Source organism: Mchenga conophoros, linkage group LG17 (genome assembly GCF_057382185.1).
Source record: "Mchenga conophoros isolate Kocher_MC1m ecotype Shallow Benthic linkage group LG17, M_conophoros_male_GT1.1, whole genome shotgun sequence".
Lineage (NCBI taxonomy): Eukaryota > Metazoa > Chordata > Actinopteri > Cichliformes > Cichlidae > Mchenga > Mchenga conophoros.
In genome coordinates this window covers 34,732,854-34,747,722 of record NC_140542.1, presented here as the reverse complement: position 1 = coordinate 34,747,722, position 14,869 = coordinate 34,732,854, and the positions used below count along the sequence as shown (strand labels likewise).

General features: G+C 38.5%; 1 protein-coding gene across 1 annotated transcript; it reads right to left on the bottom strand.

Annotated features, from left to right (window-relative positions):
• Positions 1-79: 79 nt before the first annotated feature.
• On the bottom strand, positions 80-14,566 carry tnnt2e (troponin T2e, cardiac). The gene is made up of 14 exons (XM_085251462.1): positions 14,547-14,566; positions 12,224-12,247; positions 11,637-11,660; positions 11,395-11,409; positions 10,934-10,957; positions 10,669-10,699; positions 10,495-10,555; positions 8,816-8,932; positions 8,619-8,696; positions 7,576-7,689; positions 7,331-7,443; positions 7,073-7,163; positions 4,090-4,127; positions 80-271 (listed from the first exon to the last, which is right to left on the bottom strand). Exons 6-14 carry the CDS (start codon positions 10,695-10,697, stop codon positions 232-234), a joined length of 681 nt encoding a protein of 226 aa, XP_085107588.1. The 5' UTR covers positions 10,698-10,699; positions 10,934-10,957; positions 11,395-11,409; positions 11,637-11,660; positions 12,224-12,247; positions 14,547-14,566; the 3' UTR covers positions 80-231.
• Between the last annotated feature and the right edge of the window lie 303 nt (positions 14,567-14,869).

Below are 14,869 nucleotides of genomic sequence, written 5' to 3'. Positions count from 1 at the left end.
ATATGTGCAAAGAGTGAGGATTAGTGAAAAGAAAAGAGTGCTTCATTTCTGAGATAATTTAACATGAAAACACACAAATGGGCATAAAAGCACAAGTCTGTTTATTGTTTGTAAAGGCTAAGGGCTAAAAGGCACAAAACTGAGATTACTGAAGTGCAGATTGAGAACAAATTCCAACACGGGCACTCGTGGTGAGATGGCTCCTCTGAGAATATATGTCGACGTTTCCATCTATCTCACTCTGCCCTTGGCCTTTCCTCTCCCTTTGGCGCTGTGAAGTCAGACAAAAATATTCAACTGTTCAGCATGTGTGCATAGATGAATATTTTTAAGTTAAACTGCATAGTTTACACCTATTTGAACCTCCGTACGGCATTTTTCCTGCTATGGAAAGCATTAAAATTAAAACAAATAAGCTACTGAAGTTGTAATCATGAATAAATATGAACCAATTTACTGATCTTAAATCAAAAAAATAAGCAGTATTTAATAGAGGTGTGAATAGACACTAGATTTAAAAAAAAAAAAAAAAAAGACTTGATAACGATAAGCCGGATTTGGAGAAAATAAACAATGTTTAACTATTTAATGCTTATCTTCCTTCACCTGCTTGCAGTTATGATTATTTCATAATGTCTTTTAATAGTACCCAGGGAGTAATTCTGTAGTTTGCTGGCATACATGGAAACATTATTTTCAAGAAGCAAAAAGCTAGCTAAAAAGCTAGCTAAAAAGATAGCTAATAGCTATTTTAACCTTTTAGCTAATGATGTAAAAAACACATTTAAAGTACATGTAGCAACATTAATGTATGGATAAAGTGGAATTGTTAGCTGACAATGCAAACTAGCTGGAAACATAGTCCAGTGAAAACGTTTTCAGAGCAGGGGCGGATCTAGAGAAATTTGGTTAGGGTGGCATGGAAATCAAACGGGGTGGCAAAATCAAAGCCATTTCTTTACACATTCAGGCGTTACATTCTGTAATATGTACTATATGTGGTTAAAACTGTGTTTTCCAACCTTTTGCAGCCATGTATTTCACATATTTTGCATCAGACAAATCACACAGCACACCACCGAGCAAAAATGTCACAAAAAGCATATTGATAATTTTTCCCCGCGCACCAGGCATAGCGAAATTGGTTTGGTTTGTATACCTTTTTTGCTTTCTTCTGACCACTACTCATCCTAGGGCCTTTTTCTGGGTGGGAATTTTCTCCAGGACCCAGGCCAGATTGACTACTTTTTTCCTTTTCAAATATTTATCTATTGCTATTACGCGCTGCGTCGTCTCACAGCATGACTATTATGGATTTTCTTCTTTGTTTTCTTCTGTTTTACTGGCAGTTGGCAACTCATTTTAATTACAGCAGGTAGTTGTACTGCCCTATAGCGAAGGAGAATGTAATTGTTCTGATCGCTACTCATGCTGGTTGCTTAGAGTATTTATCAGGTGGAACCAGATAATCTTCCACGGCACACCTATGTGCCGAGGCACAGTGGCTGGGAAACAAGGTTAAATTACATCAAATGCAACACATTTACATATGTTACACATTTCATATAAACATTGTAACTTTCTTATTATCTTTAGCCCAAAATATTTACATATTTCAGTAACATAAAGAAATGTGAATTTTAATTTTATGTAGTGTATAGCCTTTATAATAAATAACCATGTAGCCCAATTGTAAGTATAAAATCCAGAAAGCTACAAAACAAGAGGTGGATCAGTTAGAAATACAAGTCTAACTTTTTATGTTTCACAATCTTTTTGCTATTTATTTTTTAGTGGGGTGGGCACCTTATGCACATGCCACCACAGTTAATCCGCCCCTGTTTCACAGGACTTTACGCCCTTACTACCTTTACTGTGTTTACAGTTTTTAGAAGGCAAGTAGCATGACTTATTTATTCATTATTCATAACCATTTATTACTTCAATACCATTTATTACTTGCACAGCTGCTCTTATTGTTCTATATTTCTTCATATATTCTTTATATATTTTCTATATTGTGTATTTTGTTACAGTTATTTTATTTTTAACTTTAATTTTTATATTTTATTTTATTCTTTCCTAGTTAAATTTGCCCTTTATTTTAATTTTCATATTTATTTCCTATCCATAGTCTTTTAGTTTAGGTCACGAGTAGTTGTCTAAGCATTTCACTGCATATCGTACTGTGTATGACTGTGTATGTGACAAATAACATTTGCATTTGAATTTAGACAGGTTTCCAGGAGAAAGCTGCTTCTCTTTAAAAAAGAGCATAACAGCACAGCTTAGATTTGCAAAGGTGCATCGGAACAAACCACAAAACCTGTGGAAAAATGTCCTTTGGACAAACAGTGAAGAGTTTTGCCCATAATGCACAGCACAGAAAACGAAAAAGCAGAAAAATAGCACAAACACCTCATACCAGCTGTCAGATGTGAGGCCATTGTGTGAGGCAAGCTAAAGTTTGGCCCAAACTGAGTAACAGAACAGGACAGTGATCCCAAACACAGCAGCAAATCTACCACAGAATGGCTGAAAAATAAAAGAATCATGTCGCAATAGCCCACGCCAAGTCCAGACCTCAACCTGAGTGAAATGCTGTGGCAGGACCTTGAGAGAGCTATGCATAAATGAATGCCTGCAAACCTCCATGAACTGAAGCACACTGTGGGTGGGCAAAAGTTTCTCCAGAACGATGTGAGAGTCTGATAAAGCCAAACAGAAAAAGAAGGACTTCAAGTGGCTGCTACCAAAAGTGTTTCTACAAGCAAATGAATTATGGGATGTGCACATTTTTTCACAGGACTGTAAAAGCTTTTTTCACATGATCGTACACAAGCATAAACATTAAAGTATAGAAACTTTCAAGTAGGGTTAAAATATTTGCCTTAAGGTATGACCACAACTTTGACAATTTGGATAAATAGTTGAAAATAAATATATGTCATATAAATTACAATATAATCAATATAATCAAAACAAGCTGCGGTTTCATTTTAACCAAATAAAAAGAGTGGAAATGACATTTAAAATATCTCGTGCCATGTTGGTACCTCAGTGTCTGGTACTTGAATGACAGTACATATCCTTGTCTGCATATAGATTGGTTTTGGGTTATGTTTCCTTAGTGTTTATACTAAGTGGGGCCCCATGTGCTATATGAAAATAAGAGGGACAGCAAGAAAGAGCTGTGATAGATGAAAGGAAAGGGCAAATGCCAAAGCATCATTCTATTAGACAGGGACAAAGGACACAATTTTATGCTGAACACAGCTGGCAAACGATGACTGTGTCCTCACCTTTGATGTGCAGCCGCTGTCTGTTTTGCACCCTTGCCCATAAGATCTGATACAGTCATAAAAATACAGGCTGCTTCGACACACAACTCACACTGTCTGTCCTAATTTTTGACATACTTAAAATCAAAAACTGAAAAATGTAAAAGATGAAAGGGAAAGATGAAAAAGTGTTGTAACAGCATTTAAGAGAATATAAACCAGAAAAGATGATAAAAATAAATAAAGGAAACTGCATACAAGCCTAAAAAAGGTTGCAATACACAAGAACTACAAGAATTTCTATTAATGAGGTGATCCTTTTCATGTCTGTTTCAAACAAAAAGAAGTTTGGCTACGTTTTCACGTGCCTGTGATAATTTGTAGCCCAGCTAAGACAACACGCTCCCAATTAATATTATACAGCATTATGTGAATTTTGGAGGCTTTGAGCGTAAGAGATAAGTAACATGCCCGAGAAAAAATGTATAAACGACCAAATTCTTTCTGAATAATAGAAATCCAATTTTCCCAGTGGGCCAAATGAGCAACTGAGTTGTGTTGTTGGCTTCACCAATAAACTGAACACAGATGTGCTCAGTGTTAATGTCATGTCTTTATTTAAAAAAAAAGAAAAAAAGGGAGAATTAAATCAATTACCCATCCCTGGATTAGATTTCTCCGGGAGTGTTTAATCGAAAGGAAAAGCAAAATCACCTTGATACACAACAACATTTTTAAAGAAATTCTAATGATGCCCTTAGTGCAAATATGAGCCACACCTGAAGGGTGGTTCATAGATGTTACTTACCTCTGGCTGTTCTGAACACGAACCTGGAGCAGAGTGATCTGTAGAGGAAGAAACATGGAGGACATGCTGAGTCCAGGAAAAACAACAGACGCCAGCTGAGCCAGAAAAAGAGGATCTTCTGGTCCTATGGAGTAACTAGCTAACAGCATATTCTCCTTCATAATTTTATGTCCGCATGGCAACCTGTTCTGTGAACAGTCTATATTTAAGACATATTTTAAACAGACTGAAAGCTAATATTCGGATTACTGCTCATGTGTAACTTGGTGAATGTGTAAATCAAATAGTGCTTCCAGACACACAAAAGTAAACAAAGATTTTAGAAAGACTTTATTGCACCACACTGAATATGAAGCTACTTGCCTCTCCCCTATGTAATAAAACCTCAAATACAGCATCAATGGCTGATACTCAGTTGACAGTTCCAAGTAAAAGATTTGGAAAAACCACAGTTGCCATCTGCTTTAAATACACAACATTGCTAAAAATGCTAATGAAAAAGTCCCAACATAATGCAAAAACAAATCTGACATTCACATTCTGTCTTACAAATTTAAAGTGAACCTACTATACCTTTGTTATTTTCTGTCAATTATATAATGTTGGACATTCATTTCCAAAGTTTTAAATAATGAGGTCCATGTATGCACAAGTAAACCTTGTAAGGCTTCAAACTACTTTAAACGCTATATTTCAGACATTGTTTCCTAAACTTGGCTCGCTCTGATGTCACTGAAAGCGGATATGCCTAATACGTCCATCTCAGTCGCACAGCCTAGAGTATGAACACAGCAGCCCCACCCTCTTTTATTTGTGTGATTAGTTGACTCGATGTTTAAACCTTGCTGCCCTTGCTAATCAGCACCAGATTAGCTAGTACTAAACATATTCATGTACAAAGGCAGGTAAAGATTCAGAGGTGTTACGTACAGTGGCACTGAGAGGCCAAACGGATTGCAACTTAAGAAAACACCAGCAATAAGAAAAACGCTGCAAAAGCACACAAAAACCAAAGGAAATAGGAAAAACGAAAACAGAAATAGGATAAACGAAAACAGAAACAGGAAAAAACAGATTTCCAAAAGCGCAAGGGAAGTGTTTCTGGGGAGACAATAACCCGACGGACCAGTTGCAGGAACCAAAATATGCTAAGAATTGCGCTGGGAGACACTTAAATGAAGTGGAGGATCTATCGGTTTTATGAGGAAAGAAAAAATGAGAGGTAAGTGTGTTAGCCTGCCATTAGCCTAAAAATCCATCATCAGTATTATATCAATCATGATAAAACACGCCTACCACGTTTTGGGTTCCTGCAACTGGTCCGTCGGGTTATTGTCTCCCCAGAAACACTTCCCTTGTGTTTTTTCCTATTTCTTTTTTCGTTTTTCTTGTTTCCGTTGTTGTTTTTCTTGTTTCTGTTTTGGTTTTTCCTATTTCCGTTGTGTTTTGTGCTTTTCTTATTGCTGGTGTTTTCTTAAGTTGCAGTCCGTTTGGCCTCTCAGGGCCACTGTAGAGTTAGGACACCACTGGCATCCCTGACAGCTAGCTTCACCTCCCTTTCTTACTGGACACTAGCATGAAAGTAACCAAGGCTACTGTTGCTAGCACTGCTAACATTAGCTCAGCTGTACAAACTAATCTGACACTGTGTGTATTTGCATCATCATACGTGGTGCGAAGTGCTATGCAATTTAGCAACATTTGAAACCCTATGTGCTGGGGTTTTCTTCCTGTTAAAACCGTGTTTTTCCTTCCCACAGTTACCAAGTTGTCTGACTGTTTGGGTTTTCTTTCTGATATTGTAAGGTTTTACCCTACAATGCAAAGCACCTTCAGGCAACTGCTGTTATGAATATAAATTAAATAGAATTAAACTGAATGAGATCAATAATGAGGCAATTAAGGGTTTCATGTAGCTCCTAAAATGTACACAAAATATTTGTTTGGCCAATTTTGATCTTTGTACATTTAATATGTGTGCTTTAAAATGTTTTCTTTAGATTTTCTGTCTTTTAGACTAGTTGACTAGCCTATTTTTTCCACCAGCAAATTAGTCAGAAGGCGGCCTTAAAGAAAGAGAGAACATAAAACAGCTTTTATTTGACAGTGAGTTAAATGTGATGGTGTGCAAAAAGACCCGGTATCATGTAAATAAGAATTATTTTGAATTGTAAATCATAAAAAGCCCACAAATAAAAACATGGAAATCGCCATATCAGGGAACCACGGACTCTTTTCCCCTTGGACGCCTACTACTGTCATAATTCAGGCCTCCTTCTGGAACCGAATGACTTTCTCCCTGTACAGCTTAGTAGGGCTATTATTGGAAAAACCCGGAACCTATTTTACTGATTGTCAAAGCACGTCTTTATAAATATATACTGAGTTGCCAAATCTTGCCATTAAGGATACAGGAGAGGTCATCAGATGTTGTTTTTTTAGGTTAAAGAGTTAATGTGAACCTTGTAATATTAGATTTTTGTTCTGCTAAGGGAATTAGAATCTTAGAAACAAAGGAAATAATTAAAAAAAAAACCCTTTTTCCTTTGTCTTGTGTCTCTGCCTTCTTGTAAGTCAGACCTCAAGTACCGTCTCAACTCTGTACTGTCTCTTAAGGTCCAGGATTAAACGGCCACACGCTAGCTTCACCAGCACACACCACTGTTTTCACCTCCTGTTTATAACTTACTCACTCAGCGGTCAGTCAGCTCTGGTTCAGCCCTTTGAGACTCAGTTTTTGACCCTTTGACACACAGACCAAAAAACCAGAAGGCTCAGACTCGTCTTTAACAGTTACTCACAAATTCTGCTGCTCAGTGATGCAGATCTGGAGCCAGCTGATCATTTAAATAGAATGACTTTGCATTAAGTTTGATTACTGTTAGCTGATATTTTAACAGGTGCAAATAAAAGCTTGTAAATCAAAAACCGGTGTTCACTATGTCATTGCACGGCACGTAATATCCAGAGGCGAAATACTTACATCATATTTCTGTCTCATCAGTGTCTTGGTGAAGTCAAACTTCTCAGCCTCCAGCATCCACAGCCACTGATAGAGCTCATTGGCCTTCTCCCTTTTAATCAAAACCAGGAGGAATATAAAAAGTGAAAACCTAAAGGCCAAAAGGCTCAAACTGTAATGGGAGGTAGATGAGAGTTTATGCACCGCCAAATCACCTGCAGCAGACTTGAAATGTGGATTTAGGTGTTTGAGCAGAACTGTGAACAGTAGTGTCCTTACTTCAGTTTGTCCTCGTTGAGACGCTCGACGTTGAGAGGTTTCTTCCTCTCCGCCAGGATCTTTCTTTTCTTCTCTCTCTCCGTCTGCTTCTTCGCTCCCCGCTTTCCGTCTTGCTGTATGTGAGATTTAATGAACGTGTAAAATAAGGAAGAGACCGCATTTACATAATAAACAGGCAAACTGTGAAGCTGATCATATTTCCTATTGCTTTGAATGCAAATGTGTGCGCGTCTGTGATCACTCACCCTCTGCTGGAAGCCAGAGTACTGCTGAGTCATGTTTGTGAGAGCCTTCTTCTTCTTGGCGTCCTCGTCCTGCTTCCTGCGGGCCTCTTCCTGTTCCTTCCTCTCCTTTTCTTCCTGTGACACGGATTAAAGAACAGAAAAGAGAAAATGAAACCATCTGTCCACTTGTCTTTCCAGCCACTAAAACAGGACTGAAGATAGCATCCTCCAAACGTTCTGACGTCCTCTGATGTCATAAAAAAGAATGTAGCGTCCATTGTCGTTCATTCTCAAAAAGTTCAGAATATTGTTTTTATGTGAGCAAGGCTATTCTATTGTGCAATCAAGGTTATTTTGCACATAAGATTAACGTCTATGTGCAAAATACATAAATAATATTTTTACTGCCACTTGGGGGCAGCAGAAACAAGCTGTGAATCCATCACTGACATACCGGTGGTCTCATGTTTTAAGATAAGTTAGAGCACTAAAATAAATTTTCCTACTTAAATTCCAAGCATTCACTTGGAGATGTGTTTGTGACCATAGCAAGTTTAACACTAGTCTAATACTTCTGTACAATTCTGGCTCCTCTTAAGAGAAATATTTGGCTCTACACTTGCTAACAACGCCTTTCTCCTGTGGCTGAAAATGAGGCTTTATAAAGAATCAGTGAGTCAAATATCATCATTTGACCCATTGTTATTATTAAAAATGTTGAGGGCAGGTTTAAAGTAAAAAAAGAAATTGTAAAATGGAAAGCAAATATCCGAGTGCAAAGACTTTGTGTTTATCCCAGTTTATGGAATCTGATTCAAACGTAAATTTTCACTAGCCATTAAAAAGCCAGTGCGTAACATTACATGAAAACAGAGGACAAACAGATCCAGGATGGTTCTTTTTTTTTGTTGTTAATTAGGCTTTTGCAGACTGTACTCTAATTCTGTTCAGGAACGTGAGTAAAACCACAGCGTGTCAGCTCCTGGAGGCAGGACACTCTTCGTTTATTGCAAACATTATCACATTCTGAAAAAAGGCAGAGGCAACTGCATCTAGAAACTCACAGCAAGCCGATTCTGCCTCTCCTTCTCATGCTCGGTTCTGATCCTCTGTTGCTCAGCTCTCTCAGCACGACGCTTCTCCTAATCATCCATGCCCACACGCAAACACAACCACACACACGCACACATAAACAGAGTGTAATTGTTTGCTGGGTGGTGCATCACTGTAGCGATCTGGCACGCTTTCCTGGAATACTTACAATCCTGTTAACGAGAGCGATGAGCTCCTCCTCGTCCTTCTTTCTCTGAATGAAGTGGGCCTCGATCAGAGATTGCAGCTCAGTCAGATCCTTCTCCTGACGCTTCCTGTGGATATCCTGCAGTCACGTATAGATGTTTTTAGTTCTCTACTGAGCACGACTCGTATGCATATCATCTCCAGTACTGGCTTCACGCTAAGATCTACATTTTGGCAAGGAAAACAGGCAGACACCCACTAGTACAGTCCTCAAACATGCAGCACACATGAAACTTGATGATTATATACACTAACTGATCCCTTTATTACTGCATGTTAATACAAATCTCTAATCACCCAATAACTTAGCAGATGGCAGCAACTCAGTGGTTTCAGGCATATAGGCATGATCGAGAAGTTCAAAGTTAGTGTCAAGTAAGGTGTTTAAAGTGACTTTGGATGTGGCATGGTTGTTATAGTATTTTGGAAATCTGCTGAGATATTCCCACACAAACATCTCTAAGGTTTAGAGAAAATGCTCGGAAAATAGAAAACATCCAGTGAGCAGCGATTCTTTGGGTGAAAATGCCAGAGGTCAGAGGACAATGGACACGATCCTTCCTTCAGGAACTCAAATAATCCCTTGTTACAATAAAGGTATGCAAAAAAAGCATCTGTGAACACACAACAAATTTAACCTTGAAGGAAATGACAGCAATACAGCAGCAGAAGACCACACCTGGCGTCATTTAAGAACAGGAACCAGGCTATCATTCACAGAAGTTGAAGAATAGAAGATTGGAAAAAGGTTGCCTGGTCTGATGAGTCTTGATTTCTGCTGTGATGCTCAAATGGTCGAGTCTGAAATTGTTGCATAGGCAACATACCAATATGGATCCATTTTGTCTTGTTGTGCATCAGCGGTTCAGGCTCCCACAGTGTGGGGGCACACTTTAGGCATCTTAATAGCAACTGAGCATCATTTAAACACCACAGCCTACCTGAGTGTTGTTGCTGACTGTGTCCAACCCTCTATAACCACAGTGTACCCATCTTCTGATAACTGCACTATGTCACAAAGTTCATTTGCTAGTTTAGTCATCCTAAACTACTTTCCTGAACATGACAATGAGTTCACTGTATTCAAATAGTCTTCACAGTCACCAGATCTCAATCCATTAGAGCACCTCTGGGATGTGGCAGAACAGGAGATTGATATGATTGGCGAGTAGCCGAGAACTCTGCAGCATCTGTGTGATGCTGTCATGTCAATATGGACCAAAATCTCAGAGGAAGGATTCCAGCATCTTGTTGAATCTATGCCACCAAGATTAAAGGCAGTTTTGAAGGTAAAAGCGGGTCCAACATGGTACTAGTAAGGTCACCTAATAAAGTGGCTGCTGAGTGTATCTTTTTAACTGAAGAGGACCAGTACTTATAACCAAAGCTTTATCAAGAGCTGTGCTTCACACCCACTTGTAGATACATGCAAAAGTCAGATAAGCCTTTGATTATGTCTTTTTAAGTGTGAGTCCACCTACTCATTTTTTAATTAGAAATTAATAATTTTCTATGTTGCCAAAAAAAGAGATGTATTCTAAATTCATATTTAGAAATAGCGCTGCTCTCCCCATCTAACTCCAAGGCAAGCCATGTTGAAAAATGCCACACTGTTTCTTTAAATTGGCTTCAGTCACTCACATCAAAGTCGACTTTTTCTCCCTCAGGTATCTTTGGCACAGTCAGCGGTGGTGCAAACAGCCTGAAATATAACATCTCTGTGTTACAATGAGAGGAACTTTGAACAACCTTATTGCAAGTTGGATAAACTGATTAAAATTCAAATAACAAAAAAAAACCAAAACCCAGCCCTACTTTGGTTTAGGTTTGGATTCATCTGTCATATCTGCAACAGGGAAAATAATAATATATTATGGGTGTATATGTGTGTATCCAGTGTCCTAAAAATCTTTATTTTATTGGATTTTTCCATTATTTTAGCAGTGATGGAGAGCATCTGTGGATTTTTTATTTCCTTTTGTTTGGTTATCAAAGGCGGGTTGAAGACACCAGACATTTTTGGTAAACTAGAGCAGTGATCAAGCTATTTTCACAAGGCCTTATCAGCATGTAAAAGTACCTTCATCCACAGCTGGAGACTCGGCTGCAAAAGGACAAAGGAAAATGTTAGTGCATCAGCAGGTGGAATGCAAATGGATTTCCTTTTATTATTTCCAAACTCCATTTCACTCAGCTCTGATATTTACCCTGTGTCTATTGATATGAAAATCTTTCTTGCATGTCAGGGTCGGAAATGGAGTCTAAATCGTTTCTGTATAACGTGTCAAACTAGAGTTGCTCTAAGTACTCTCGGGGTTGCAAGCCATGAGCCTTAGTTTACCTTGAAACAGTGGAGGCATCTCTTTGATAAATGTGTATCAACCATAAGGGCCAAAATAAAATTGGACGATATTGAGATATTTACGCTGCAAATGAATGCCTCGGTACGGGAGAAAATCAAAACAATTGGATTTTATTACCTGACAAAGATGCGCACAAAAACAACTGATATAGTCTTGTATATGCACCCGTATACATTACCGTCTTCTGCAGGCTCTTGGCGAGGGCAAGGCGAGGAGACAGTAGATGAGGATTGCAGGAAATGGAAAACAACTTATCAGTTAAGACTGCTCGTAGATGGACAAGGCGCTGAACACATTTGTTATGTTTATTAAATAATAGAACGCTAAAGTTAAGGAAAATAACAAGAACAGTTGGTGATGAAACCCTCGCAAGAAGGCCGTAATTTCCTATAAAGCTAAAAGGGAAAAAGAGGTCATTACCTTCAGCTGTTGAAACCGGGGGTTCTGAGGGGTGAGAGTAATGAAAATATGATTAGATGCTGTCACTCTTTAATCGATGCAATGCATTTTCCTTCTTAAAACAATCAAGACATGTTTGCCGTGGGATAAACACGACTAAATGAATGTCAAACATGTGTGATCTGAAATGAAAATTGAATTTCAACACCCAGAGCTCTTCTTGCATTGCACGCAGTCGCTTTTGTCTGAGTAGGTGTCTCTATTTTTTTTTCTTTTTTCAAAGATCCTGGCAAATAAATCTGCCAAACTCAGCAGGCAACTCCTGGGGAGCCAAACATATAATTAGCGAGTACTGAACATAGGAACGTTTATAATGATTTAGTTAAGGAGGTAATGATGAAGTGAATGAAGTATCGTTTCAATTTGATGTGGAAACGGGAGAGACGATGTTAAAAATCATTTTTTTTATATTTCAGTGATCTCATCTGATGTTTAGAATGGTGCAAGTTTATGAAATTAATCATAATTTTTCTCCATAAATATTGTTACAATCGAGGAAAAACATTTCTTCACAATGGAGGAGAAAAAAATGTACAAAGAAGAATTACCTTCGACTTCAGGAACAGCTTCTTCTGCAAAGCAAGAACAGTGAAGTAAACTTATTGAAGTAAACTTCTGTTGCTCTTGGGTGAATACAACAACAACACACAAAAAAGGGCATGATACAACAGAAACAACCACAATAATATCCCACAAGTGTGTAAGTAAAGAAACATGCTTTGTTTACAGACAAAAAAAGTCATACAAACCTTTTTCTTTCAGCGTCTCCATGACTGAGTGAACAAAATATGGATTAGTGGATCAATGAGACTCTTGCAGACAGCTTGCGGCTGGGTTTTGGTCACACTCTGAGCACTGTGATGTTGTCTCTTGGGGATGCACTGAGAAGCAGTGCTGGTGTTTGACATTCATTTTGAGCAAAGCCAAAAACTGAACCCGAGAGCGGTTTGCAACAGGCCAGATATCAAAGCAAAGCCTGAGCACATGTTTTATATATGACTGTTACCACACGCTCCTCTCCTTTACAAAAGTAGCCTCTGAATGCTTCAGTGTAAAAGTTCTCCAAAATGAAAAGTTTGATAAGTAGGGTAGCAGCAATTTCTGTTGGGCATGTACTGTCACAGCTCAGGTACATTTGATAGAGCCAGGCTAGCTTTTCTGTTTCCTGTAATTGTGGTTAATGGGAGAAGTTTTGTTAGGGTAAAGAAACCAAGTTTACTTGGTTAAGTTTGAGAAAATATTGTGGTTTGGCTAGCCAGTCTGACATGTGCATATTTGTGCTAACCTGAGCTAGCAGATGCTCCCAAACTCATCAAGCTAGCCAATGCAACCAAATTGTAAACTGTACTATACTACACTCCACACTTTATTAGTTCCACTACTACTGGGTTGGACCTTTTTTGCTTTCCCAATTCTCTTAAGCCTCTGTGGCATAGATTCAGCAAGGTGATGGGGACTTTCCTCAGAATAAGGGTGGATTGTCATGTTATTATTGCCAAATTCCAACCCTATCTAATATCACAGCAGACACAGAGACTCATCAGAATAAGTTTTTACAGTCTTCTGTTTTCCAGTTTTGTAAACCCTTACGATTTATAGCCTGCTGCTGTGCAATTTAGAGATGCTCTTCTGCATACCTTGGTTGTAACGATGATTATTTGAGTTACTGTGATCTGACCATTCTCCTCTGACATCAGAAAGGGATTTTTCTCCCAGAGAACTGCTGCTCAATGGATATTTTCCCTTTTTGGGGCCATGGAGATAGCTTTGTGAGAAACTTTCAGCAGATCAGCAGTTTCTGAAATACTCAGAATCAACGACCATGCCATGTTTAAAGATTCTCAGTTTGAACTGCGTCAAACAGGTCATTTTGACCATCTCTGCATGCCGCAATAAGTTGCTGACACATGATTGGCTGCTTAGATATTTACATTAATGAGCAGATGAGTAGGTGTACCTCTTCAAATGACTGGTGAGTGCAGTTCTTAAAATGAGTCCTTTCCAAAAAAACAGATGTTATGCAACTCATAACTAAGACTAAAGGGGTCTGAAGAAGGGCATATCAAAGGTAGAGAGAAGTTTGCCTTTTTTTCTTCTTTTTAATTTTCTTTCACAGCTGAGCTGGGTTTAGGAGACAAAGTACTTGGTTATGTTTAGAAACAGACTGTGGTTTGGCATAAAACACACCCTTTCAATAACATAACCATGATTTAGAGAGGCTTACTGGAAGAAAACCTTCACTCACATTAACATTATTGCCTGGAAATATGTCACGTGACAAGAGACGCTTAAGCATGGACGTAGGGGTAAAATTACTGTACAAATACAATAAATATATGGGAATCCATCTTATCTGGAAAATAGCTGTTTTGGGGATAGGTGATTTAAAAATGCTGCTGCAGCCACTGAGAAATTAATATAATTAAATGTGAAGCTATTGCATAACATACCATCATTTAAAAAGAGTAAGCCTGGTGTATTTTAACAAAGGCCCATGTCGCTACAGGCACGGTGGAGTGAAAGTAGCATATTTAAGTAAACTTTTTCTCTAAAAGTCAAACTGATTAGAAAGAGTCAAATCGGCAACCTGGTTAGTAAACCTGTCAGAAGACTAAAACCCACAGTACACTGTATACATACTGAGATGAACTGTACAGTCCTGAAAATGTCACGGAGACATTTCCAATATAAACTGACGGCTAAACATGAGCTGACACATCGGTGTTGACAGAGAGGTTGTTAACATTCAAAAAGAAAACACACACAGCCAGCTTGCTATGGCTTTTTATCCCTGACAGCAGACACTGTAATGGCAACAGACACACCAGAAACAAGATGAAGCACACGCAAAGCCACTCAAGAAGCCTTTACCTTCCTCTTGCTGCGTCTCTGCCTCTGAGCAGACATAATCAGGTCAGCGTATAGAAGCGAGGAATGACATTTTGGTATATAAAGAGCAAATTCTCACAAAACCTTTACTTACCTTCCTCCCTGAAAATGCAGGAAGCAAAGACGTAAACTTTAAAATCAGCTGATTTTGTGTATTTATAGCTGTGTTTCGAGGGCGTAGTGAAGGTACTCACAGAATCTCCTCGATAACTTCTACTTCTAGCTCTTGATCACACATCTTGGATCACAGTTACCTGCATCGGAGAGCAAAACATCAAAAAGTCGCCACACAAATTTAATTTGAT

Excerpts from the sequence above, each read along its gene's own strand:
- tnnt2e (XM_085251462.1), bottom strand. The coding sequence starts at position 10,697 with ATGACAGATGAATCCAAACCTAAACCAAA. Across the intron at positions 8,933-10,494 it reads GAGAAAAAGTCGACTTTGAT|GATATCCACAGGAAGCGTCA; the intron begins GTGAGTGACTGA and ends ACGTGACTGCAG. Across the intron at positions 7,690-8,618 it reads AGAGGCAGAATCGGCTTGCT|GAAGAAAAGGAGAGGAAGGA; the intron begins GTGAGTTTCTAG and ends TCCGTGTCACAG.